The sequence below is a fragment of the Corvus hawaiiensis genome, chromosome 17 (assembly GCF_020740725.1).
Source record: "Corvus hawaiiensis isolate bCorHaw1 chromosome 17, bCorHaw1.pri.cur, whole genome shotgun sequence".
Taxonomy (NCBI): Eukaryota; Metazoa; Chordata; class Aves; order Passeriformes; family Corvidae; genus Corvus; species Corvus hawaiiensis.
Window position 1 is genome coordinate 4,998,966 of NC_063229.1, and position 26,285 is coordinate 5,025,250.

Below are 26,285 nucleotides of genomic sequence, written 5' to 3' on the forward strand. Positions count from 1 at the left end.
AACCTAAAACATATTTTCTTTGCATCTGTATCTACCTAGATGGAGAGATGTTTATTTTTAGCCATAGGATTTTAACAGGATACAGAATTTAATTTTTAAAATAAGCACCATATTTGAACACAAAGCTGAGGCATACAGAATAAGTAGCAATTACTTGTTCAAAAAGTACTGACCATTACCTCTGAACTCCTTTCTTGTTGGTATTGAGAGAGAGAGAGGTGAATTTGGCAGCAGATTATGCCACAGGTTAAATCAGGTGAGGAGGAAATTGTGTTCTGCTGAATCCTGAGCCTTCTTGAGCAATATCTGTGTGAGCGCCTTTGAGCAGAGGTTGTGACTCACATCCCCACAACTCCTTTCTGTGGTCCTTCACTTTCAGGGTTCCGCTGCAATAAAGCTCTTGGGTGCTAAGAACAGGAATTTTGATGTCATTAAATGAAGATATTATGTTGAATTATGGCCATTCCCCCTATTTTTTTTTTTATTGCCCATTTAATTACATAAACATTATTAACTGTTTAAATCAGTTGCCTACATTTTACCAAAGTGGTAAGTTAGTGATTGGTAGGATAAGTAGTTGTTAGGCTATTGGAATTAAAAAGCAAATAGACCTATTCAGTTTGCAGGGTTCAGTGTACATTTTCTTCAGTTTGGAAAGATAATCATGTAACAAACTTAAATTTGCAGAGAATTCTTGACTATTGTTTACAGAGAATTGTATGTTTTTTATTATAAATGCCTTTACCTGATGGACTGGTGTAACTCCATTGCTAATAGACCCTTTTTTTTTTTTAATAGCACTGCCAAACAATTTATACCATGTTTATAAATAATAGAATAAGGACACTGTTGAAGGATACTACTGCAGTGACCTTAGCAACATTGAATGCTGGCAATGACTCTATTAACAGGATTTTTCACTGCTGAGATTTATAGAATTGTTTCTGATTCTACAGCCCACATAGGTTTTTGCTTCTCAGTGAATCCAGGCTCTCAGCCATGGCAATTGGGCTTTTATTAAAGAAAAGTTTATAAAATGTGGGAGGAACAGTCTAGAAATAGCTGTGGACTCTAGAGATAAGCATGAGAAATGTGCACATGGACACCCCATCCCTGGAAGGGTCCAAGGCCAGGTTGGACAGGGCTTGGAGCAACCTGGGCTAGTGGAAGGTGTCCCTGCCCATGGCAGGGATGTGGAATTAAATGTCTTTTAAGGTTCCTTCAAACCCAAATCATTCTGGGTTTCTCTGGTACACAGAACAGCTGCCACATGGCTGTAACTGTAGAGCAAAGGTGCTCGCCTGAATTCTCATGGACAATGAGTTGTGTTGTAAATAAAAATTTGAGTTTGTTGCTGAAGAGGAAAATGTGAGTGGAGTGCTGATGCTGTTCCAGCAGCAGTTCTCCATGGTGATTTTTAAGGAGGAAAGGACTGTGCTCTGGAGATGCAGGTGGAGAGCGATGCTGGATCACCTTGCACCACTGAAGTGAGAAATTTTCTCATGAATCTTTGTGATAAACTGTGCAGTTCTTGATATAGACTAGAAATGTTAGATGTCAGTGCCTTCAGGAGCAAACTGACTCAACGAAGGTCTTTAAAACAAACCTCTTGAAGTGTAGTGAAGTATCATTGCTGGGTTTGTATCCACAGAGATGAGAATTCATTATTTTGTGCTGATTTTCCACACTGGATCAACAGGTTCTTATATTGAGTACAGACTACTGGAGAACATTCTGGCCTGTAGCTGATGCGAGAAACAGACAATAGAGAAAGGGCTAATTTTTTTCCTGCCTTTTCATTTCTGTGGTGTTACAGTCAGTTTTCTTGCAGTTCTAGATCATGCCTAGGTGAAAAACTGAGGCAATAAGTCCGTCCTGTGCTTAAAAATGTCTTGTTGTCTCTACAGTGTTGGCCACTCTTGTTCTCCCAAGTGCTGCTTTTCATTGCTATTTTTAAGAGTTGTCTTCATGTTTCAGTTGAATTTTCTTCAGTGCAGTGAAGAATAAAAACATCTGTCACTGAGGAAATGATGAAGTCAGAACCTGAGTCCTGAGTGTTATCTTTATATTGCAAATCTCTCAGTCTCTGTCGTTGGCTGTCCTTGTCAAGGTCACAGATGATGTGGCCAGAGTTGCACGTAATGTTACAGTGCAAGAAGAGTGCTTTTAACAGCATTCAGGGCAGGAGCTATTTTTATTATTGATTTAAATATTCTTGCAAGGTTAAAAGAGGATCCCATTAACAAATGGAGTCCTTCCCAGGACCCTGCTTCACAGCCTCTTGCAGAAATGCCATTATCCCCCTTAAAGCTCTCTGCTAATTAGGAACTTGTTGGCTTATTTGTCACTTGATCACTTCCCATATGGATTTTGTAGTTGAAGAGGGTTTGGTGACTCTGATCCACCAGCAAACCATTAAAATGGGATTTTTTTTTTTCTTTTTTCTTTGTAATCCATGATGTATTTTTGTCTTGTTTGTTCTGTCAGGGGTAGTTTAATCTTTCCCATCCAGGTTGGTGAAGCTTCTGCAGTAGATGTTCCTTTCTTCAGCATTAACTACAGGGGTGGATAAAGAGAAGCTGCCTCTTGGCTGGAGACAATTCCTGGGTTATGAGAGCTTTCAGTGTCTGTGGGTCACTGTGATTCAGGCTTTGGAAAACATTTGTAAAAGGAGTGTAGTTTGATAACAAAGCACTTGTGTTTTATGGGTAGCAGTGTCTGGATATGCACTGGAAATGCAGCAGTCACTCGTGGCTCAGTCAGTGGAATCAGTGGGAAAGGCTGCAGCTGGCAGTTACGGACCTGTGGGAAACCTGGTTTTCCTAATTCTGAGTATGGTCCCATAATTATTTGATTTTATTTATAAAGCAAAAGGGTTGCAAGCTTCTCCTCTGCCAAGGCCTTCTGGAAGTGGGCAAACCAGACTCAGTTTTGTCACACACTTCATCTCTAAGGGAGGACTGGGGAAGTGTTTATGTCACAACCTACCCTTTAAATAATTACAGCAAATATTTGAAGTAATATGAGATCAGTCTTGTTCTGAAAAGATTTTTATTACAAAAATCCTCCAACAAAATAATTCTTTTTCATAACATTCATTTCCAGAAGAAAAGCTTTTTACAGATAGGAGACTGTCTCTTTAAAAAATTCTTCCCTATTATCGAACAATTTCCCAAGTGAATGAATTGTCCTCATGAATGATACTGAACTTGCCATTTATATTCATATTTATCAGTGAATCAAACACTTAATTTCACTGGTAGATTAATTCAGTATGACTCACATTTGAGAAATAAACCCCATGGGTCTGATTTTGCCCTAATACTTGGAAAAAATATGTGGTTATGAGATACAGAAATTCTTGGTTTGTACAAATGCTGCTGTCTGTAGTACATCAGTGAGGGAAAGAGATTTCTGAGCCTTGTTCCATTGTTATACACAAACAGGGATGTAAAAATGTGGGAAGTGTGGAGCAGGTAGGTAATCGTAAATTTCATAAAAGAGGAACTACAAATTATGTGACAGAAGCTTAAAGTGAGTGGAAATATTTATTTTCCCCAGCACAATGTATAATTAAACTCTAGAGCTTGTTGAGTCTTATTCCTGACTCAACAAAAATGATGGGAGAAAGATCATTCTGCGGCTAATTAATGAGAGGGATAGATGCAGCTTTTGACTTAAAAAAAAATCTTTATATTGCTGCTTGTCAGAAGATTGAAATGGTAAATTCTGCTTCACAGCAACCTGATTCTCATGTTCTGCTTAAAATGGCTGCTTTGCCACTGCTGGAAACCAAGCGTTGAGGTAGATGGGCTTTTTGTTATATTGTCCATAAACATATTTTGTCATACTTAACATAGAGAGTGTTCAAAGACTGCTCTATGGCCTTCAGGTTGACTTGAAGGTATTTCAGAGAGACCCTTTGCTTTGATCTGTCCCTCTGCAGCCATCCCTGTGATAAAGGGCTTCCAGGTCAGTGTACGAGGTAGTGAAGTGACCCTAGTGCTATCCACTGGGAACGGAACACTGGGGAAGGGTCAGAGCACTCCTGCAAAGCAAAGTCACGCCTCACAAATCTCTTCCTACAAGGAGGTTATCAGGAATACCGAGTTAGTTTTTACCACAGCAGGTGCCTGGAGGATGAGAGACAAAGGATCTAACTGGAAATGAGAGGTTTTGGGCTGAATAAAAGGGAAAAAAATATGAGGGCAGTCAAGCAGTGGAAGAGGTTTTCCAGAGGGGATGGGCAATCCTCCTGGGAGGTGTGGAAGACTCAGTGATAAGCTCAGGCTTGATCCTGCTTTGAGCAGGGGCTTGGCCTGAGGCCCCTTCAGCCCAGATTATCCCATGTTGCTTTGTTCTGCCTTAACAAGGACAGGTGTCAGACTCACCTTCTTGGAGATGAGTTGTTTTTTGGCAATAAACAAAACTGCGTCTAAAAACACTCTGGTGCACCTGCTGGAAATCCGCTTCTTTATGTCGGGAAGAGTTCGCTCTTTAAAACAACACTGTATTACCTGAGTTTGGTTTTCAAGGTTTCAGAAGCCTCATTTTGCAGCTGAGCATTTTGACAGCTTTCTTTTCAAGTCTTTAGGTTGCTGTAATTTGGCTTTTGAAGCAGCGCAGCTCTTCAAAGTCAGCAGTGAGACAGCACCAGCCAAGGTCTGCCGGGTGCTGCCGGCGGGTTCTCGGTGCCTCGTTCCTTCAGCTGTCATTTGTCAGAACACACTCATGTAATCTTAATGAACAATGTGCAAAGCCATTAAAAACTCAGTTACGGCCTTCTCTTTACTGCAGACGTGAGAGAAGGCAAACATAAAGTGCTGATGTGTAAACACAATAGCCACCATCTGCTGCAGAGCGCCGTTTCGGCTCCAGAAAGAGGAGCTATGTTGCAGATGCATCAATAATAGGGCGCTTATCAAGGCATCATTATCCACCAAGCAGGGGAAAAATTGAAATTTATGGCCAACTAGAGAGCACTTCAAGGTTTAATTCCCCAATTTTCAGTGGTATGTTCAATAACTAGGAGAGAGTGGCGTTTTATGTTCCTGCCATTGGAAAGGATTTCTGAAAATGAATTTATTTACTGTCTCCCCATCCTCCTTGCTTGTGACTGATCTGAGCACAACACATCCATTTTTACATATTCGGGATAAAAACAGCGAGATATTAATTAATTCAACCTGTTGATCCAAGAACACCATGTGTAATTGACCTTATAATCAATTTTCTTTAATGAGCTTATACTTCTCTGTTGAATAAACATAAAAAAGAACTTTTACCCAGAATAGATAATTTCTCCCCTCCCCCCCAAAATTCTTTTTTTCCAGTTTATTGTAGACTTGGAATTTTGAACTTTCTGGAAGGAAGTAAACAAAACAATGAAACTCAATGATATTTTTGTTTCTTTTTTCCCCAGTTGGATATGCAACAATCTAAATAAGAGTTTCTCCAAGATACCTTTTGTTTTATTCATATTCTTGCCTGTAGACATTCAGGTGGCTTTCAGTCATCTGTTGATCAATAATTTCCATTTGTGACATGTTAATTCATTCCTTAGTCCTTTGTATGAGTGGAAAACGTGACAGGTAGTTTGTTGGTGGCAGACCAGATTGTATCTCTTTTATTTGCACATATAAGCCTATAAATTGAGAATAAGTCCCATCAGCTTCAGCTCTGTGCTCAGCCTAAAGAATCTGTGAGACCCTGAATCACAGTATGTCAATTCTTATTAAGGATAATGAGGGAAACCACATTTGTCTTTAAAAGGCTGGCTTGTTTTTCATTTATTTTCTCCTGGTGGGAGCTGTTTTCATGATCTCTCACCTACCCCTCAGTGATGAACCTTGCCCACACCAGTTCCATGGACGTGGACATTTGTAACAGGACAGTGCATCTCATCTGTTGATCTTGGAGCATGCAGAGCAACCTCGTGGAAGTTCTGGAGGACAGGATACAGGTTCAAGTTCACACTGTGAAAATAAAAATAAAACTCTGTGTATTTGGGGCCAATTTATAGGATACAGGGTATCATTTATTCACAGCTGAATTTTATAGAATGAATATTTTATGAATTTTGTTCGTGTGCCTGATGTCAATGATTGTCTTGATGGGACTACAAGTTTTCAGCCCCTAGGATGGCCAGGCTCGAGGTGTCTCTCTGGGATCCTGTGGGGTGGGCTGTGCCTGGGGTATCCCAGGGAAGGGTTTGTGGGGGAAGCTGCCACTCCAAAGCTCTGTGGAAACAAAGGCCTGTGGTAGAGCTCCTAGAGAACAAATTCCTTTAAACAAGGTGTGAGTTCTTTTCTCTGGCAGAGATGCATCTGTAAGTGGAAATTTTTCATCTTTTCCACCGTGATAAAATAATTCCTCTCATCAGGACTTTTCTTGAGAAAGTTGTGTTTCTTGTAGTATTTCCTCCTGTACCTCTAGACACATTGTGTAAAAAATCATATGCTACAAATAGGAAGCTGTGAATAATTTATCCATGGCGATTGTTTGGAAGGCTATTTCTTTAGCAATTAAGACTAATTATTTTGCTAAGTGCTTTTTGGTGGATGGGTATTCTTCTTGTTGGTGTTGTCAGTCGCTGGATTCAGGCTCCCCCCCCCCCCCCCCCAGAATTGTCAGCAGTTGCACAAATGCTGTTGTCACCACAAATAGCTTGTGATTCATTTTTTTGTGGGTGGCAAAAAATAAAATTGTAATTATTGCTTGGAACTTTTTATAAAAGCTGATGTTTTTTCTCCCAGAGGAAAGCTCATTATTTTTATATATGGATCTGTAAAAGTGAAATACTCCCTAACTTCTGGTGTCATTGAAGCTCTTACCTCCCCCAGCGCAGTTCCAGGGCGGTACTGTGTTAGACAAAGCACAGCTTCAGAGTAGTCCTTTAGGGCAGGATAATCTACATATTACCCAAATTGAAAAGAGAGAAGTTGAGAGGCATGCCCAGAAGTGGAATGCTGAGCCAGGTGCAGTGCAGTCGATTATGGTGTAAAAATCCCTGTTCCTGGGTTCCTCCCCAGTGTAGGAGGCGCTTGGTCAAGAACCTTGTGAAGGAACAGGAGCTCTGCTGCTCTTGGAGGGATTCACTGGGCTGCACCAGCCTCCTCCATGGGAGAACTGGCAAATGGAGAACTCGTCTTCATTGTGCTCAGGTGGCTCTGAAATGCTTCAGGCAGAGGATTTCACAGCAGCTGCTGAGCTCCTCCAGACCATGCTGCCCTTGCTCAGCAGTTTTACAGTGCCTTCCCTCCCAAATTCTCTGCAGAAGAGTGGCTCTTGCAACTGTGTAATGCCAGAGATCCTAGAATCCCAGAATGGTTTGGATTGGAAGGGACCTTAAAGCCCATCCAGTGCCACCTCCTGCCATGGGCAGGGACACCTTCCACTAGCCCAGGTTGCTCCAAGCCCCGTCCAACCTGGCCTTGGACACTGCCAGGGATCCAGGGGAAGCCACAGCTGCTCTGGGCACCCTGTGCCAGGGCCTCCCCACCCTCACAGGGAACAATTCCTTCCCAATATCCTATCTAAATCTACACTCCTTCAGCTTAAAGCCATTTCCTCTCATCCTATCACTCCAGGCCCTTGTCTGAAGGCCCTCTCCAGTTCTCCTGGAGCCACTTTAGGCCCTGGAAGGGGCTCTAAGATCTCCCCAGAGCCGTCTCTTCTCCAGGTGAATGCCCCCAGCTCTCCCAGCCTGGCTGCAGGGCAGAGGGGCTCCAGCCCTCATGGAACTGGGTGTCATCATCAGCCTTCCCACACCTGGCTGTGTCAGGTTTCCAGCCTGCTGCCTCAGCTGACAGGCTGCGCTGCCTCCCCAAGCCTGCTGGCAACTGTGCCTTCTGATAATAAATTTTCTCAGGTCGTAGAGACAGAACCCAAATTTCAGTTTCTCAAAAGTTTAGTTTATATGAGTAGATTTTTAAGAGTAGTGTGTATATGTTACATGTTGAAGAATGAGATTGCATGGTTGACTGTGAACAGAGTTATATCAGCAATGGACATTTTTCAGGATCCTGATTTTTAGAGAGAAACTGGAAAGTTTGGATTCAGCACTAACGTTTCTCCAAGTCCTTGCTGTGAATCTGGAATTCCTTGATTTGGGACCATTTTGGTTTTTGTTTTTCCTTCATTTCCACTGAAAGGTAGCATTGCCAGAGGCCATCTTGCCTATAAATTTTCTTGGAGTCTCTTCCTCTTCCCCAGCTGTGCTTGCATTGCACTTGAATTTTCCAAGGTCTTTAGAGTATGTAACCTTTTTTTTTGAAGGATTGACTTCCTCCTGTCAATCTTTTACAAAATGCATATCTATCATATAAACACAGAGAAAAAAACCCACAGTTTTGTGAGAGAAAGTTGTTTGTAGCTGCTATAAATTTATAATATGTGACTGTTCACTGCACGGAATTGATCCAAATGTTTGCCTGGCTCATCTGAATCACCTGCTATGGTGAGGAAAAGTCAATAGGTCAGAAGTGAGGCAGGGCTTTTCAAACTCAGTCTTCTGTGAACTGCAAGAGGCCAGCAGACAAATACATTCGTAGCATGGCTTGGCAGCAGCATCAGAGCCAGGAGTGTCAAGAGGGCTGTGTTTGATTAAAAATTGTCATGCCTGGCTGCTGACACAAAGATTCCCCCTGCCCCAGTCCCGGTGTTTTCTTTAGCTCTTTCTGAGTGTCTGCACCCACATAAAGGAGATCCTTTCAGCAGAATTGAATCGAGTAACTCTCATCATGTTCTCCCTTACTGCTGGCATTCGTCACCTTGATGGATCTGTGAGGAGATGAGTGGAGACACAATGTGCTATAAAATAACTGCCTGATGAATCCAAATGTGAGTTCAACATCAAGTGCCACGGTTAATATGATGCAGACTTCCAGGTTAACAAACTCATAAATTGCATCAGTATACATTTCCTTCCTGAAATTCAGCCTACCCTTCCCTCCCACAAGAATTATTGTCCTGTTGCATTATTACGAGTCAAGATGTTGCTGTTCTGTCAACAAGCCTCAGTTGTTTGGGCTCTGAAAATTGGGGTTTTCTTAACGTGACCTTCAAAAGTTTCAAGTGCCAGGGTTCACAGGTATGGATTGGGATGAAGAGTGTTGGGGTCATGTGGGCAAATATCAGCTGAGAGCTTGGTCTGTTGTTTTTGTGTTGAATCATAAAACTGTGATGGAAAGGACCTTTATAGATCATCAAGTCCAGCCATCAACCCAGCCACCAGCTCCATGCTCACCACTAAACCACATCCTCAAGCACCACATACACACATTTCTTGAACATTTCCTGGGATGGTGACTCCACAGTCTGTTCCACTGCTTTACAACACTTCCCATGAAGAAATTTTTCCTAATATCCAATCTAAACCTCCCCTGGTGCAACTTGAGGCTGTTTCCACTCATCCTGTCACTTGTTACCTTGTGTTGAATATGCTTTTGGGGGACTGTATGCAGCAGGAGAACCTGGTTGTTGTTTGAAGTGGGAATGTGTTTTTGTTTAGAGCGACTGTGTGATCACAAGGTGATAAAATAATACAAGCAAGACAGTATTTTTATTTTGATTTGCAAGTTATTTAATTAAAGCGGTTCTAGCTGGCCCTGAATCTACTGGTATATATACCCTGTAATTTTAATATCCTTTCTCTCTGTTACCTAACAACTGGCATCAAACAGCTGGTTCCTTCAGAGGAATGTTTTGTTTTGTGGCTTGCGAGGGAACCACTGACTTTTCAAACGGAGCTGTTTATACCAAAAATCCAAGCAAACCCACCCTTTGTTCTCTTCTTTCTTTGCTCTGCAGGCTCCTTCATGATGGTGAACAGCTCTGGGCGAGCATCGGGGCAGAAAGCTCACCTGCTGCTGCCCACGCTGAAGGAAAATGACACTCACTGCATCGACTTCCACTATTACCTGTCCAGCAGGGACCGCTCCAGCCCCGGCTCCCTCAACGTCTACGTGAAGGTCAACGGGGGGCCCCAGGGCAATCCCATCTGGAACGTCTCGGGAGTGGTGACCGAAGGGTGGGTGAAGGCAGAGCTGGCCATCAGCACCTTCTGGCCACATTTTTATCAGGTAGGGGTTTGTAATGTTTTTTCCTGTTTCTCTCCTTTGGATGTCTATTGTTAGTTTTGAAAATCGACACCTTCCTCCCTGAGTTTTCCTCTCAGAATAAATTCACCTCTGGTGGTTATATAGGAACTTGACGTATTCCTTCCCTCCTCACCTTTTTTCTGTAGTTGTTGACAGGCCACAGAGTGATGGATGGGAGTCAATTATTGACATGACCCACTCGTTCATGATGAAATTGCCACTTGTATTGGCACTTCCTATGGCACTGTGCAACTGCGAACACAACAGAGTTTCTGGATGTGTAGCTGTACTCAGCATAAATTTGCCTGGATTATTCTTGGACCTTGGTTGGTTCCATAAGAAGGAACATTTATTGGCTTGGCTTTGCATCTTGTGCCTACATGAGGGGTGTAAGGACATAAGGTACTAATAAACTCTTGTACCATGGTGTCAGATGTGTATATTCTTCACCAGATCCTCAGTTCCTCCACTTTCTAGCACAGCTTTATTTATTCTGTTAGAAGACTTTTTTCTTAAGCAAGGGCAGAGCTGAGGAATGTAATGGCTGCCGTAGTTTTTGATTATATTAGTTCTACACCTACTTGTTAGTTGTCCACACTTCATGTGGCAGCTTTGCAGCCATTGTTTTAATTTCAGTTAGATATTTTGCACACAACAGGCTCACACACTACTTTTTGTGTTGAAGGAATACTTTTGTCTTGTTTTATATTCAAGACACACACCCTAGGAGATAATTGCATCCTAAACCTTGCAGGAGATCTGATGTCCATGTGATACTAACAAAAGCCATGAGTGAGATAGGGACCAGGATAGAATGGGCCATGAAAAGGCAGCAAATAGTCTGTGAATAAAAAACAGCAGGTAGGAAAGCTTCTCTTTTTCTTGCTTCTAATAACTGGGTAGGAGGTCTGTAAAATCTGAGCTGAAGGAGGATGCTTTAATGTTCTGCCTCTGAAAGAGTTGTGGATACCAGAAGAATCCACAGAGTGCACCGGGCAGGCGAGAGGGAAGGATAAAGAGATGCAAATGTGTGGAAAGTGGTGTTTTAAGGGCAGTGCACAACTTGTGACTGTTCTGAAGGCACACTGGAGTGCTCCTACTCCATTCATATTAACGTGATCCTGGGCATCAACCAGAATTTTCTTCATAGCAGGTGCTCCACAGAGGTAACAGAAATGATCTTTCACCAGTAAATCAGTGCTTGAAAAACCTGCAAAAGGCAGTCTGATCTCACACTCAGAGGGATCCTGCTCTCTGATATATCAATAGGAGGCTTCCTGAGCCTCACTTAGGTCTTTTACAAGTGCTTTGGCGGGTCAAGTTTGCTTTTCCTGGGCAAAAGAAAATCCTTTAAATCAAACAAGAATTTTCCACTGCAGCACAAAAATGAATGGATTAGAAGGCAGCAGTACCTGCCCAGGAGCAGTTCCTTCCTAGAAAATGCAAGGGGCTTCTTACTAACTTTGTGATGAGTGAGAGTGATGTTTCCTTCTTGTCATACTTGTATTTTTGTTCCTTAAGCATGGCTTTTAAAATTTGAGATCTGTCCTAGTATTATGGGGGTCTAGTAGACTGATCTCAGTCTTTGGTTTTATAAATCACCTTGTTGCTGGTCTGTAGTCCTGTGAATTTCTACATTTAAGCAAGGTTTAAAAAAAAATAAAAAGAAAAAAGAGAGCTTGAAGCTTGAAAAAAATGAAGAGAAAAAATTATTGGTATTTGGCAGCCTAAAGTGACACTTCTGGCTAAATAAGTCCAGAGGTGGGAGGATGACAAAACTTGGGTGTGCTGCTGCCTGAGGAGAGACTTGTTTCACACTCAGGAACTAGAATGAGCCATTGGAGTGTTATTTAGTAAAATCCTAGGATGGCTTAGGTTGGAAGGGACCCTGAAAATCATCTCATCCCACCCCCTACCATGGGCAGGGACACCTTCCACTAGCCTAGGCTGCTCCAAGCCCCATCCAGCCTGGCCTTGGACACTTCCAGGGATCCAGGGACAGCCACAGCTTCTCTGGACACCCTGTGCCAGGACCTCCCCACCCTCACATTTGTCATTTATTTGTCAGCTTTAAATCAAAATTGTATTCCTGGAGAACTCTTTTTACACAAGAGGCCTGACAGCATGTTCTGTATTTTGAAAAGACCGGGTAAAAACAACATTTTCCCTAAATATTGAAATCTGCATCAGGCAAAACGTCGGTTATAATCCTAATTCACAGAAACCACACCATCCTGGATTGGGATGTGCATCAAAAATTCAGCCAGTCAAAAAAATCTGAAGCTCTCTGCCCTGGTCTGGGGCTTTGTCAAGTACTTTGAACTTTGGAGATGTGGCTAGTGGAAAACTGGTACCCAAACCAGATGTCAGAGGTCGTGTTTTAGGTCTGGCAGTTCTGTGCCAGGGTCATAGGAGTCACCTGGCTGCAAAAGCACTTAGCTGAGATAGAAATGTGGGGAGATTTATCATGTCTACCCTGGAGTTACTTGTACTTGAATTCCCAGCCTGCAAATGTTTCTCAGCGTAGCGAGAAAAAGCTCTAATGGTTCTTGGAGAAAGGTAATGCGTGTAATCTTGAATTACTGCTTGCCATAAGGATGAACTCAGTCCCAGAATGCACCAAGGGCAGCACTGGAGTCTGCCAGGAAGGTGTTTTTTTGATGTATAGTAAGGAATGTTATTGATCCATGCCGGGAGAAAACTGTTGTAGCGCTGCAGATGAGCTGGGCTACGCTGCTAACACAGACATTGTTGGTAAATCACAGCGCTGCAGAGGGGCTCGTTTATCAGGAGGGAAACATGAAGTGACTTTGTATTTGCAGGTCTCAGGAGCATTTAAGAATGTGGGGTTTTTTTGAGAGTGAAGTTTTGTATTTTGTCAACTGTATTAATTTCTGAGAAGTACTTTAAATGCCAAGCATTGTTAATAGCAAAGCATTGCATGTCTGAACCACTGTGCTGCGTTTCCAACTGAATTTAAAAGGACATGAGTGATACTGAGTGTGAGATTTGCAGAAATGGGCCCCAGAAACATTAATTCCTGCCTTTTCCTCACGCTGGGTCTCAATTCCCTGTTTTCAGGAAAGCCTGGGTGCTTCTGTGCTTCTCACTTTGACAGGGATGAAATGCTTCAAAACACACGAAAAGACAATAATGTGTAAGTTTGAACTGGGAAAGGGCAGGAACATCTGAGTGTGGAGCAGAACAGAATAAAACAGTCAAACAATATTGCTTGAGTTGAAAGGATTCCTCTACTCAGTGGATTCTGCAGCAGTGGACAGGGATTTTTTAGAAGCTGAGTGGGTTGCTACTGGAATAATTGTATTGTGCTGTATTAAAGACCCTGTACGTGTTGGTAATTAACCAAAGGCAATTCTCCATATATTGGTGCTTCCTTCTGCCACCCACTCACAGCTGATGCCAATGCCCTGGAGAACTTTTTGAGTTCTTGACTTGCAGATAATTGAGAATCACTTTGTTGTGGCTTATGACTTTTCACAAATGCAAAACTAAAATAAGATTTTTGTAGCTGTAATGTTGCACTTGAATTCAGGTCTGAAGGGAGCTGCAGTAGAGCCTTGCATGACCTTCCCAGTAAATGTAATTTTTATCATGAATGTTATTTAATTGCTAAAGTAATTATGATTTCCATACTAAAGACTCCTATTTTATATTCTTATTTTATACAGTCCCTAAAAAGCCTATCAAGGACCTTGATAACACAAAACACTTGCTAATGGTTTTTTGGATTATTTTATCTTCCTGGTGTTTCTTGGGCAGCCTAATTATTGTCCAGTCTCCTCTGGAGGAGAACTTTATTTCTACATATTATGAGCTTTTCTTAGTTTGTCTTCACCTGTTTATTTTTTTTGTTCTACCCGTTTTTATGCCTTTGTTTCCTTATGGATGTCTTTCAGGAGATCTCACATCTATGTTTTGAAATGGGGGAAGTGACCTTAGGAAGTCATGGAAACTCAAGTAGAAACGATGTTCTGGAAGCCCAAATACAAAGAAAAATTAACAACAGCAATTCTGTAGTTCAGAAGGATATTTTGGGTCTATATTTAGCCAGGGCAGCATTTGGACAGTTGAACCTTTTACTGTATTAAGTCTTCTGATGAAGGAGATAAAGGGAAGGCTGAACAGTGACAGGCTGGGAATGCCAGCTTTTATTTAGAACAAAAAGAACTGTTGAAAACTGGCTTTAAATAGTTACCTCTGTGTTCTAGTAGGGAATTTTAGAAGTTAGAAATGACTGGAGTACTTTCTCCTATGGAACAAGTAGCAGCACCAGGACACTGCTCTAATGGCAATAGCTGTGCTGGCTGAACATGTAATTAACTCTGTCCTTGGAAACCTGATTATTTACTCATGCAAAAATGAGCAGTTCAGTACAGTGTGAGCATTGCTTTAGTCAGATGGAGTCAGACTGGGAATTTCCCTTTCAAATGCAGAGGACAGCACCCATTACATCTCCACCCATTCATTTTTTTAACGTACTAAAGGATAGCACTTCACTCCTTTGGGAAGAGAATCACTAATTTGGGAGGTAGCATCACTGATTATTTAACATCAGTCTGCATTTTTATTTTTATTATGGCTTGACATCTCTAAACTTCCCGTTCCTTGTGCATGACTCAAGTTGGAAGGGCCCCATAAGGACCATTAAATCCAACTCCCTGCTCCTTCCTCACAGGACTGTTGAAAACTCAACCATGTGACTGAGAATGTCCTTCAGATGCCCCCTGAACTCTGCCAGGCTTGGTGCTGTGCCTGTTTCCTGGGGGGGCACTGCAGGGACAGATCTCCCTCCCACTGAAGAATCTTTTGCTAATGCCCAACCTGAGCTTGCCCTGACTCAGCTTTTCTCCATTTCTCCATGTCCTATTGTTGATTCCCAGATTGAGATCTCCCCCTCCACTGCCCCACTTTCCAACAATTAACTTATTTTTAATGATCTCTATCAGATTTTTACTTTTTGTTGTTTGGATTGTTTTTTCTTTTTCCTGCACTGCTGATTTTTTGATAGTCCATCTATTTTTATAATAAGATACTTCAGGTCAATTTTTCAGGTAAAAATCACAAACCTACAGGAAAGAAGGAGATTTTTATTAATCTGTGATGAAATATCTGTATTTTCAGGCCCACATTACTGGAATGCTTTCATAATACAGGTACACAAAAAAGGAAAAGGTTGGTTAATGTACCATTACGGAGAAATTCTACATGTTTTTTAAGAATATTCCTTCTCAGATCATGTTAGTGGAATCCAGGGAGAGGCAGAAACAACACCATTATATCTGAGAAAATCTTATTTCAGTCCGGAATCCAGTGTCATCCTTTGCTTGTAATTTACTCTCTAGTACTGCAAGGGCCTGCACGGCAAATCAAGGTTTTCTCCAGCAGAATCCATGCATGGTCACTGATTCAGGAAGAGAATTCTATCTCGTGCAGTGCTTTCTCCAATTGTCCAAGGCCTGCTGAGAACAAGATAGCAGATGATTATCCACTTAATGTTCTTGGACTGGTGCTTAGATGAATGGAGGGGGGGGAATATAGCCAGGGCACTTTTTCCTTCTCCAAATCAGAGATGCACAGAGTTGTCTCTAATCCTATTGAGTGTTGCTCTAAGTCTTTGTTTTCCATCCCCAACAGATTTGGTGTTGCATTCACACACTGAATTGCCCTGGTATCCCTTCGTTATTAACTAAATGCCTCCAATGACTCAGGCATTGGAATAACAGTGGAATGTGGCGACTGCTGAAATTACTCATGCAAATGTTCTTTTTCAGAATCTTTTTTTTCTTTTGTGTTTCAGGTGATATTTGAATCTGTCTCTTTGAAAGGACACCCCGGGTACATAGCTGTGGATGAAGTCAGAGTTCTCGCCCATCCCTGCAGTGAGCACTCTTTATTTTTCTGACTGTACCAGTGTGTTATAGGCCACAGCTTGTAGTGGAAAGGAGTGATTTACCCAGCTGGGTCAGCACTAAAATGTCTTATATCCCTCCAAGACCCCTAAGGACAGTCAGCCTCGCATAATTACCTACCTTTGCAAATTGAGCAAAAGGCAAAGCTGCTCTCAGTTTATAGCTAGTGGAATTCCCTCTCCTTTACTTGTTAATAAACTGACGGTTTTGTTATTTCTTGATCTTACTGCTGTAGAAAACAATCTAAAAGGCATCTCAAAACAGCCTGTGTGGTCAACTTCTGAAAAGAACAACCAAACAAATTGTTTCAGTGTTTCCTTGGTAAGAGGCCTGTCCCAAAGGTGGGTTGGTCTCAACACATTAGACCTGCTCTGAAAGCCTGTAAAGAGATTAAAAATAAATCTTATTCAGACCCTGCACTTATACAGAAGTAGAAACTAATGCAGCTCCATTACACTGTTCAAAAATGTTAGTGCTACATTTCTTCTGTTGCAGGCAGAACAATAAGCTGAGTTTTACTTACTTTTTTCATGTTTAAAGAAGCATTGAGCCTCAGTCTTTGAGTCTGACCTTGTTCGGTTCCTTTACACCCCTCCAGTGGGGCTTGAGGGCTTTGTATATTTTATGGATGCAATGTACAGTTTCTTGTAAAGATTTTTTTTTTAACAAGCCCTCTTTCTGGCTCATGGTTTCAGTAAGTCAGTGACAGCTGCTCACAAAAAAAGAATGATGGATCATATGGATGGAGTGAAATCAACTGGTTTTGCTGTGATCAGAATGTCAAAGAACATCTGCCATTCAATGTGACAGACATGGTTCTGCTCAAGTTTAACAGGACATTTTTGATAACTGCAGTATGCTTAATTGCTGCTTAAGTAAATTATATTTGTATTTACCATGTGCTCAGTGCTCAGGCCTTTGGGTGCATTTACTTCATTAAGAAATACTTACAGTCTGTATTAACCAGATGTTGCTGATAACTGGCATCATCCAGACAAGTCCCCAAATGGTCTGTGCCTTCCACAGCGTGTTGGGTGATCGCTGGTCCCTTCACTGGGAAAGAGGCCACTAAATAAACCACGGGGCAAAGCCTCCACAAGAAAATGATGGGATTTAAAGCAGTTAGGCAGGATGTTGTGTTATATCCCTGCTTAATTAAGTAAACTGATTTTGAATCCATTTCTTCAGGTCCTTCCTCAAAATTAAGTGTAGTCTTGGTGACTCAACACCAAAATGATTCAAACAGGGTTGGTTGGTTGGGGTTTTTTTTAATCTGTTTGCAACCCCCAGCACACAGAGCTCATTACAGGCTGCCAGTTCTCTGCAGTCTCTCTGTAAATGCTTCTCCTCTCTGGTTCCCAGTGCTGCCTTTGTTGTTCAGCTGTGACAGTCACCAGGGTAAATGTCACCCACGTGTTCTCTTTCCTTGTACAAGCTTAGCCCCTCAGATTTGTTTTACAATTGTTGTAAATCAAAACACAGGGACCATGAAGCTCCTGGTGACCCTGGAAGTTGCTGAAATCATTGGTCTTATTTCTTCATTTCTGCTTTACCTTCACAGATGGCAGCATAGCAGGCAAACCAAAGCCAGCAGAAACAGTGAAATGCCCCTAGATGACACAGTAATCCAGAAAAATAAATATATTGCTGGTGCTACCTCTTTTTTTCCCTTTGTCCAGTGAAGCAATGCACTGGAATATCCATTTTCCTTATGCTAAAAGCTCATTGACTCTGTGTGCATGAGCCCTTGCCATCACAGGACAACCCATGCTCCAGAAGCTGGGCAGACCTAAGGACCAGAATTTTGGGAGTAGTGGGACTCTACACCTTTGTATTTGTAGCTGACTTACAGCTGCCCACTGTAGACTGCAGGCAGAAATACTAGAATTATCCTGAAATGCCATGTAGAACGTTCTGCATCTCCCCCAGAGGGAGTTTTCCAGTAAATCTTGATGCAAATTCCTGCTGCCCAGAAAGCAGGATGGTACAGAGTCCCTGTCCTTCAGGAACTGTCAGTGAGCTGTGTGTTGGATGGGACAGAGAAGCAGATAAAACCATTTGACACGGTGTAGGGACGTGTTCTCTGCTCATGTGTCAAACTCTTGTACATCAAGTCTCAGCCATGCACAGCCACAGACGCCCACGTCCCTTGGAAGTTTTGATTCCAATGGAAGAAGAGGGGTTATAATGTCCTCTGAAATTATGTATTTCAGTGTCTAATCGTACTTGAAAATGTACAGATGTTGGAAAATACGGACCTTTTCAGGCGTAAGTTTATTCAGTGTGTCCTACTGAAACTTCTCAAATGATGCACAAACTTTTTCTGAAGCCCTGCAAGAAATTAGTTCACTTAAAGGTGTTGCATTCACTGCTGTAATCTTGTTTATACTTTTCTAAGCTAAATAGAGACCTAACTCAGTCTGGTATTTAATCAGAAAGGTAATCCTCCTATCTAGTTCCTTTGTGAAAAAAATCAGTGCCTGCATTTTTCATATCACTGGTTTAATTTTGAAGTAATGCTGAATTTAGTGTCAGCAAAACACTGGTATCAGTGATCTTAAACTAAACCAGTGATACAATACTGTCAGTTAAATGAATATTTCATTTAATAGCTGATTTGATATTGATGATGCATTATTCTAAAGGTCTAGGATGTATTTGATGGTCAATAAAAGAAAAAGGATAAAAGGCCCTTGTGAAAATGAGGTTTGGGTCAGTCATGCTTGACAAGCACAAAAGCATTTGGCTTTTTTTGACCTTTTTAGAAACATAGTTTTCTGAAGAAAAGAGATTACTCAATTACTCTTTATAGCAGGCAATAAGAAATTGTGCCGGTGACCATGAACTTGTGATTTGATCCAAGTCTGTGTTTTGAGAGGTGCCAGGGCTCTCTAAGATCCCTTAGGCCACCCTCCCTCATCTCCATCACCACCTCTCTCTGCAGGGAAAAGTTAAATGCTGAGGGGCAGCTTTATTTTGCAAGGCCACTTCGGCAAGGAGAGTCCCACGGCTCTGGGGAGTGTTTGGGTGGGTGCAGCACAGTCCGGTCCTGCCTTGCTCTACCCTTGCAATCCTTTGTCTCTTTTGCCAGGAAAAGCCCCCCATTTCCTACGGCTGCAGAATGTGGAGGTGAACGTGGGGCAGAACGCGACGTTCCAGTGCATTGCTGGGGGGAAGTGGTCCCAGCACGACAAGCTCTGGCTCCAGGTACAGTAATGCCCTGGTGGTTTGTCTTGTTTAATTCAGGGGTTTGTTTGCTTTTGCAAGTGAAATATAGAGGTAGAGAAAGATTGGTGATGAGGCAAAATCTTTTCATCGACATCCTTTGAAGAACTGCCTGAAATCATTTCTAGGCAAGAGTTTAAGGTGACAAAGCACGGAATTAGGGTACAGAAAATGGAAACAATGGCCAGTGACAGGAAAATTCTGGTTTCAAACAAATGCCCACGTACCTGTAAACACTCAGCTATAAAGCAGAAGAGAGAGGAAGTGGAACAAGTTCTCTTGAGCTCTGTTATGCCATCTGCTTTCCTCTCACCCTCTAAAAATGTTCTCGGCATCCACAGAGATACATTTTTGACTTATTCTGTCTTTTTTGGGTTCTTTCATTAAAATCTTTCCACTGTTACAATTAGTTGTGTATAAAAACAATTCTGACCTGTAGCAGTATGAACCCTTCCCTGTGAGAAGCAGAGTTTGGGGAGGAAATAATTGCTGTTGTTAATGGAAACCTGCTTTCCATTCTCTAAAACGGCAACATTTAATGAAAATAGCCTTGGAAACAACCCTAAAAACTGTTTACTGAAAACTGGCAAAACAGCAATGTGCTTTGCTTTGAAATTCCTAATAAACTGGACAAATGAGCAAGTTGAGGTGTTTGTACTGTGGAGAACAATTTCTGGCTAATTCTTTGTCTGTCCCTTTTCCAGTTGGAAAAATGTGGCCTGGCATTGGTAGAGAGGTTTATTGGGGAATGCTGGATATGCAAGGATGTCTGCTCATCCAACCAATTTATTTAAATTGGTCCAGAATCGGAGTTTTGCATCTGAAAAGGCCAAATTCACAGAATCTGTTCATTTGTAGTGTTTTCCCAGGTGAACACAAAGCCTTCAGCTGTTGTATTTTCACATCCAAGTGGGGCCTCTAATTACACTGTGTGGAATTGCACAGTCAGAGATGCCACTCTGCAGCCTTTGCAGGAACTAATCTTAGAGAATATCCTGAGCTGGAGGGACCCACAGGATCATCCAGCCCAGCTCCTGGCCCTGCACAGACACCCCAACAACCCCACCCTGGGCATCCCTGGCAGCGCTGTCCAAACGCTCCTGGAGCTCTGGCAGCCTCGGGGCCGTGCCCATTCCCTGGGGAGCCTGGGCAGTGCCCAGCACCCTCTGGGGGAAGAACCTTTCCCTGATAACCAGCCTGAACACCCCTGGCACAGTTCCGGCTGTTCCCTGAGTCCTGTCCCTGTCACAGAGAGCAGGGATTAGAGCTGTGCCTCGGGAGGAGCTGCAGCCCCTGGTGAAAGGTCTGACCTCAGTCTCCTCTTTCCTACTCTGACCAAGCCAAGTGTTCTCAGCTGGCCCTCATATGGGTTCCCTTCTAGACCCTTCACCCTCTTTCTATCTTTAGAACACATTAAATGCCCAGATATATCTCAAATACTACATAGAAGTGTGAACTTAAATATATCATAGATTCACATAATGGATTGGAAGGGACTTTAAAGCCCACCCAGTCCCAGCCCCTGCCATGGGCAGGGACACCTTCTACTGCCCCAGGTCACTCCAAGCCCTGTCTAACTTGGCCTTGGACACTTCCAGGGACCCAGGGGGGCAGTCACAGCTTCTCTGGGCACCCTGTGCCAGGGCCTCAGCCCCCTCACCTATGTATAACACTCTTTAAGGCCCAGCTCTGTGGATTTCCCGAGGGAATGGCTGAAGTCTTCTCTTAGAAAGCTGTGCTTGTACGAGACCTCTCCCAGCAGTGTGAACACAGAGCTCTGACCGATGTTAAACATCCCCAGGAATTAATTACACCTGGATGCACAAACGCACGTCCTGCCTGTCTCCATTATTGCATTATTTTTCTCTGTCTCTGCAGCAGTGGAATGGACGGGACACAGCCCTGATGGTCACTCGAGTGGTCAACCACAGGCGTTTCTCCGCCACGGTCAGCGTGGCCGACACGTCGCAGCGCAGCATCAGCAAGTACCGCTGTGTCATCCGCTCCGACGGCGGCTCCGGGGTCTCCAACTACGCCGAGTTAATTGTGAAAGGTACGAGCATGGAACCAGCAAATTCATGCAAGAGGAGTGTTTTCCTCCCAGAGGACAACTGTGTATAAAAATTGGCATTCTCTTGGATGTACTAGTTTGAAAACAAACCAGTGGGAGGCACTAAGTCAGAATAACAATTTAATGGGGAAATTAAAGAAAAGGAAAAAAAAAAAAACCTAAAAGAAAACACTGGTTCAAACTGACAGAGTCAAGATACAACCCGAGTCCCTGTTAGGCAGGGTGGTGGTAGCAGTCCGGCAGAATGGTGGCTGCAGTCCTCTGAAGCGGTGATCCTGTAGAAAAAGGGTCTGCTCTTCCTCAGAAGGTCCAGTGGTGGCTGTGTAGCTCCTGTCCTCTGGAAATGCGGTGGAAAGGTTGTCTCTGGTGTTCAGAATCTCAGATTATATCCAGGATGGGATGCTTGGTTCCTCCCTCTGGGTGGAGCATCTCACAATGGGGTAATGAGTCATGAGGCCAAGTGTTGATTGGGCTCATTAACAGAAGATAGTCCGGAGGGAGTTATCTCTGAGTCAGGCGGCAGGACAATGATGGGCCATTAACAGAAAGATAGTCTGGGGGGAGGAAGCAAGGAAACACTGCCCCACCTGATTTCAACGGCTCATGAGGATGGTAATAGGATACACTGCAACCCAGGACATGGACCTTCTTCTTTCATGCATGTTAAAATAAGAAAAAAGGGTAAAAGTGGCATGAGTTTAAGTTGGTATCTTGAATATTTGAATTTAAACTTTGCACTCAGCCCTCTTTGTAAGCTTTTGTAGTAAAATATGGTGGCTGTGGAGACTTTTACTGTAGTCAGCTGAACAGTTTGTCAGTCAGCTTCACCTGCTTTCCTTTCCAGTATTTTATCAGGCAAAAATAATCTTGTGATGGAGCACTGTGTCAGGAGAGGCTGCTCAGGGCTGCTGGCAGTAAATGCTGGGATTGATTCTGCTGATGCCCTGAAGTCCACAGTAGAAGCATCAGTAGTTCTTGAAGGGTGTTTGGATTTTAGCCGTGTTAATTACCATGATTCAAGAGCCTGACACAGGCAAGGTGTGTTTCAATCTCACCTTCACAAGGTGTGTGGTGAAGGGCTATTCCCTATGCTGGGTTCTTATTTATTTATTTTTCAAACTTGCCTTGAGCTGCACCACAGGAATGCTCACTGGCTCTTAGGTGGTGCGTTCGGAAGGCAGCTGAGTAGTTCCTGAGGTACCCTGTGTTTGGGGTGAGAGGAATTTGAAGTCTGGGTGTGCTCACAGGGTATAATTTATTGATCTAAATGGAGGGTATGAAAATGGAGGGCAGCTGTTGAAATGAGATCAAGTCGTCCACTGTGCTACTTTCTGCCAGCTGATTCTGTCATTTGGTGATCAGGTGCCTCTGTAGTGCCTTGGAGTGTTGTGTGGTGCAGATGTTCAGATGACACAGATCATGAAGAGAATGCTTGTTGTGGATGCCAAGTGCTTTTAATTCCCACCCGGTGATCCTGTATCTTGTTCCAATCTGGAGGAATTAGTTCATGATTAGAACAGAATTGAGTTGCCAGGAGTGGCATACCTAGGACTGTACCACAGCTAAATAGAGGGAAGGCAGCCTTCCAGAGCAACCAGGTATCAGAGCACTCCAAGCTGAGTTAGGTGCCTGGAACTTCATGTTTGTTGATACCAGCAGGGGAAAAAATAGAAGAATAACTTAAAACCATGAATGGCTGGATGTCCACCAGGAGAGATGCTGATGGCTTCATTGCTGGATTGCTCAGGCAGATGAACCCACCTGGAAGAAACCTTAAGAGAATAATGTTGTTGTGGGAAGGTCCAGTCCTGCTGCTCATCCCTGATTAGGGAGCAGGTGAGGTTAAGTGGCTCATTTGAGGTCAGTTTGATACCACCCTGTGACATACTGGGACTGCCAACCAGCCTGACTAATTTTAGTGTGAATAATAGCAAATTTGTAATGCATGTGCACAGGCTGAAATGGAAGCAAATTGGAATTGTTTAATTCTGAAGAGATAATTATTGAATTTTAATAATGTACTTGAGCATACATTCAATTAGCCTGTAATTGAAATTTTTGCTCAACTGATAGTCCTGCTCCTAAACCTGCTAAAAATCCAAGCTAAATCTCTGCTTCTCATGTGCTTTTTCTTCATCAGAGGAACAAAAAAGTCACAGGGTGTTTCTTCAGCAAAGAATAAGATTTAAAAGTGTGTCTGTGTATCTTTTCAGTTGAAAGATCTGTTTGCTTCCCTATGCACAAGAAGTTTTATTGGAGTATTTAGAACAGAAACTAGTTTCCATTTCTCAATATTGAATGAAAAAGTTTGGTAGATATCAAAATAGAGGTTTTACTTTGAAATGCACATACTCCTACACCCCAAATCAGACAGTAAATACCTGCTCCAGCAAATGAAATGGTGAATGAAGTAAAATACACACCACCTTGCTTGTCTGTGGGCACCTTTACTGAGAGAAATGTATTATTGTAAAGTAATTACTGGCAATCTTATACAAAAGAACATAACTGTATTAGTTCTAAATTATTGCAGTGTGTTTAGTGGCAGGAGATACATTTGTAATCCTGTGAAAATGCTGTTCTGTAGGCAGCTATTTGCTGTATGTGCTAATGCTTCTTTGTCTTCCGCCTTGTATAAATGACAATACATTTATTCTTCTCTTTGCACTCTCCAGTCCTAACATCCAGGCCAGAGAAACCTGTCATTTCCACCTGCACCCCTTGCCATCCTTTGGTGCTGCAGTGGAAATAGCTCTTCTCTATTTCTTCTCTCTCACTGTTGCACATACAGTAATTTAATACAATTTTGTACAGGGCAGTTTAAAAAAAAAAAACCCAGAGATTCTCTGTCTTGCTATACTGCTCACACCTGAATGGAACATCTCTTGCCTGTAATTTTCTTCTAAGTAAAAGCTGGGTGGAAGTTACTGGTATTCTGAGCAAAATGTAGGCTTTGATTGTGTAAAAGTTGTTTAAAGCACTGTGGAAATTGGCTCGAATTTTATCATTTAAGGTCTGTATTAATGCTGGTGTCCTTCCAGGACACCTGCCACATTAGGTAAGGCTGTGGATAACATTTTGAACTCCTTGGGGGAGTGTATGGAGGACTGTTTGCAGTTGGTTTTTTTTTTCCCCTTGATTCCTTTCAGGTACTCTGGATACCCAAATTAATCACTCAGTATATGGTGGGAATCCATGCAGAGCTAGCTGATAAAGAGGGAATATTACATCATCTATAACCTATTTTTCATGAGCCAGTTTTGCTGAGATTTTCACTCTCCAGAAGTCTCTCAAAATTACTTTGCTGCTACCTGTTGCTACCTTAAAATTCTTCTAAGGCCCCTGGCATTTTCTTAGGGTCTGTTCTGCTACTACAGGGTTAGGAAGAGCCTGTTGAGCCTCAGCACAGCCTCTCTACAGACCTCTAAGGGTATGTTCTAGTTCTCTTCAGTTTTGTCTTAGTTGATTTTCAAAGTGTTTGGTTGAAAAAACAACCTGTCTCTTACCTGAGTGGATTTCTGTCATCCCTGTGATATTTGGGACAGCTTTTATCAGGCTTTTATCAGTCACACGAAGAGCTGATGCCTTGAGTGACACAAGAGGGAGAGGTGGGTTCCTTGTCACAGTTGTTTACTATTCTCTCTCTAGGTCTTTTCTGGTGTGATGTTTGTCACTGTAATTCCACCATCTGTTTATTAACTCACCAGGTACACCCTGAAATCTGCTTGAGTGATCTGAGTCTCTTCCTAAAAGCAGGCACTGGAATTTACAAGAAAAAAAAACCAACCCCAAACCACAAAACAAAGGAAAACAACATAGACACAAGCACTAAGCAATAAACTGAATGAAAAAAACCCTGTCAAGTTGTTGGAGTTGAAATACTCAGGTGTGAAAAACATGATAAATAATTAGCTATTTAAATAAATCCTTATATGGAAGCTTCTCCAGTATGAAATACACTGCGAAAGATTCAGATTTACAGTTCTAAGACAGACTCATCAAGGAAAAGCTCTGCAGGTATTTTGGCTGTCTCAGTATTTATAACTGGAGCTGACTCCAGAATAGTTCCAGTTAATTATTTAACAGCAGAAAGTTCTACTAGAAGAAAGAACTTTCTGGAGCTTAAAAGTCATAGGAAATGAGAACATCTCTGTTCTTCAGCTGAGCCTGATCTTGGGCTGCAGCTGGCTCTAGAAATGTCACATCAGGCTCTCCACTGACTTCTTGAAAACAAGCAGTTCAGTGTGGGTATGAAAGTATGTGACTCATACATGTGTAACATAGTCTGGAATGTGTTCCTGGGATGAAAAGAGAGTTGTCTTCCTTGTAATTATGTAGGACACTCACCAACTCCAGTGTTTTTCACTTCCTATAGAGCTGTTCTGGACAGGTGTGATAAGTATGAAAAAGACCCTTTAAAGCTTTTGGGTACTGGTTTGTTTATTTTTCTAAAAAAAAATATTTTCATGCCTGATACACAGATAGTTCTACACCCTGAGATATTCATGCCAAATGTGCCCATTGAAACTGACACACCATCCTTGCCATGATGGGGTAGTAAAAGCTCTGTTGGAGATGCTCAAGTCCCTACCCTTCACCCAGGGGGTGGGGGTGTTGATATGAAAAGTAGACTCTGCATTGCAACTGTCCTCTTTTGCCATCAGGGTGTCTGGGAGGCCACATCCCTCTGTCCCTTAGAATGCTTTGGGAGACAAGCTCAGCTGTGGTACATGCCTGGTTTAGATTTTACTGTTAAAAATATATTTTTTTCCCATGTGCATTAATAAGGAGCTGGAAGGTGTGAAAATTCCTGTCTGAATTTATCAGGTTCATCCAGATCGCAGAAGTTTCTGTGCATGTCTGTATTCATCTGCCTGAGTTCTGCACGTTAATCAAGGCCCTCAAAGTTCTCACCTTGTGAGCAGGAGTCAGTCCCTGGCTGGTGCTGCCAGCAGTGTC

At 42.4% G+C, this 26,285-nt stretch overlaps 1 protein-coding gene across 11 annotated transcripts in view; it reads left to right on the forward strand.

Annotated features, from left to right (window-relative positions):
• Positions 1-26,285, forward strand: part of PTPRT (protein tyrosine phosphatase receptor type T) — a 431,252-nt gene that overhangs the window by 148,185 nt on the left and 256,782 nt on the right. For all 11 annotated transcript variants that reach the window (XM_048321536.1, XM_048321540.1, XM_048321542.1 and 8 more), the window contains exons 3-6: positions 9,811-10,082; positions 15,919-16,000; positions 19,122-19,237; positions 21,134-21,308. In XM_048321536.1, the coding sequence (XP_048177493.1) occupies positions 9,811-10,082; positions 15,919-16,000; positions 19,122-19,237; positions 21,134-21,308 (645 nt within the window). The remainder of the gene's footprint in view (positions 1-9,810; positions 10,083-15,918; positions 16,001-19,121; positions 19,238-21,133; positions 21,309-26,285) is intronic.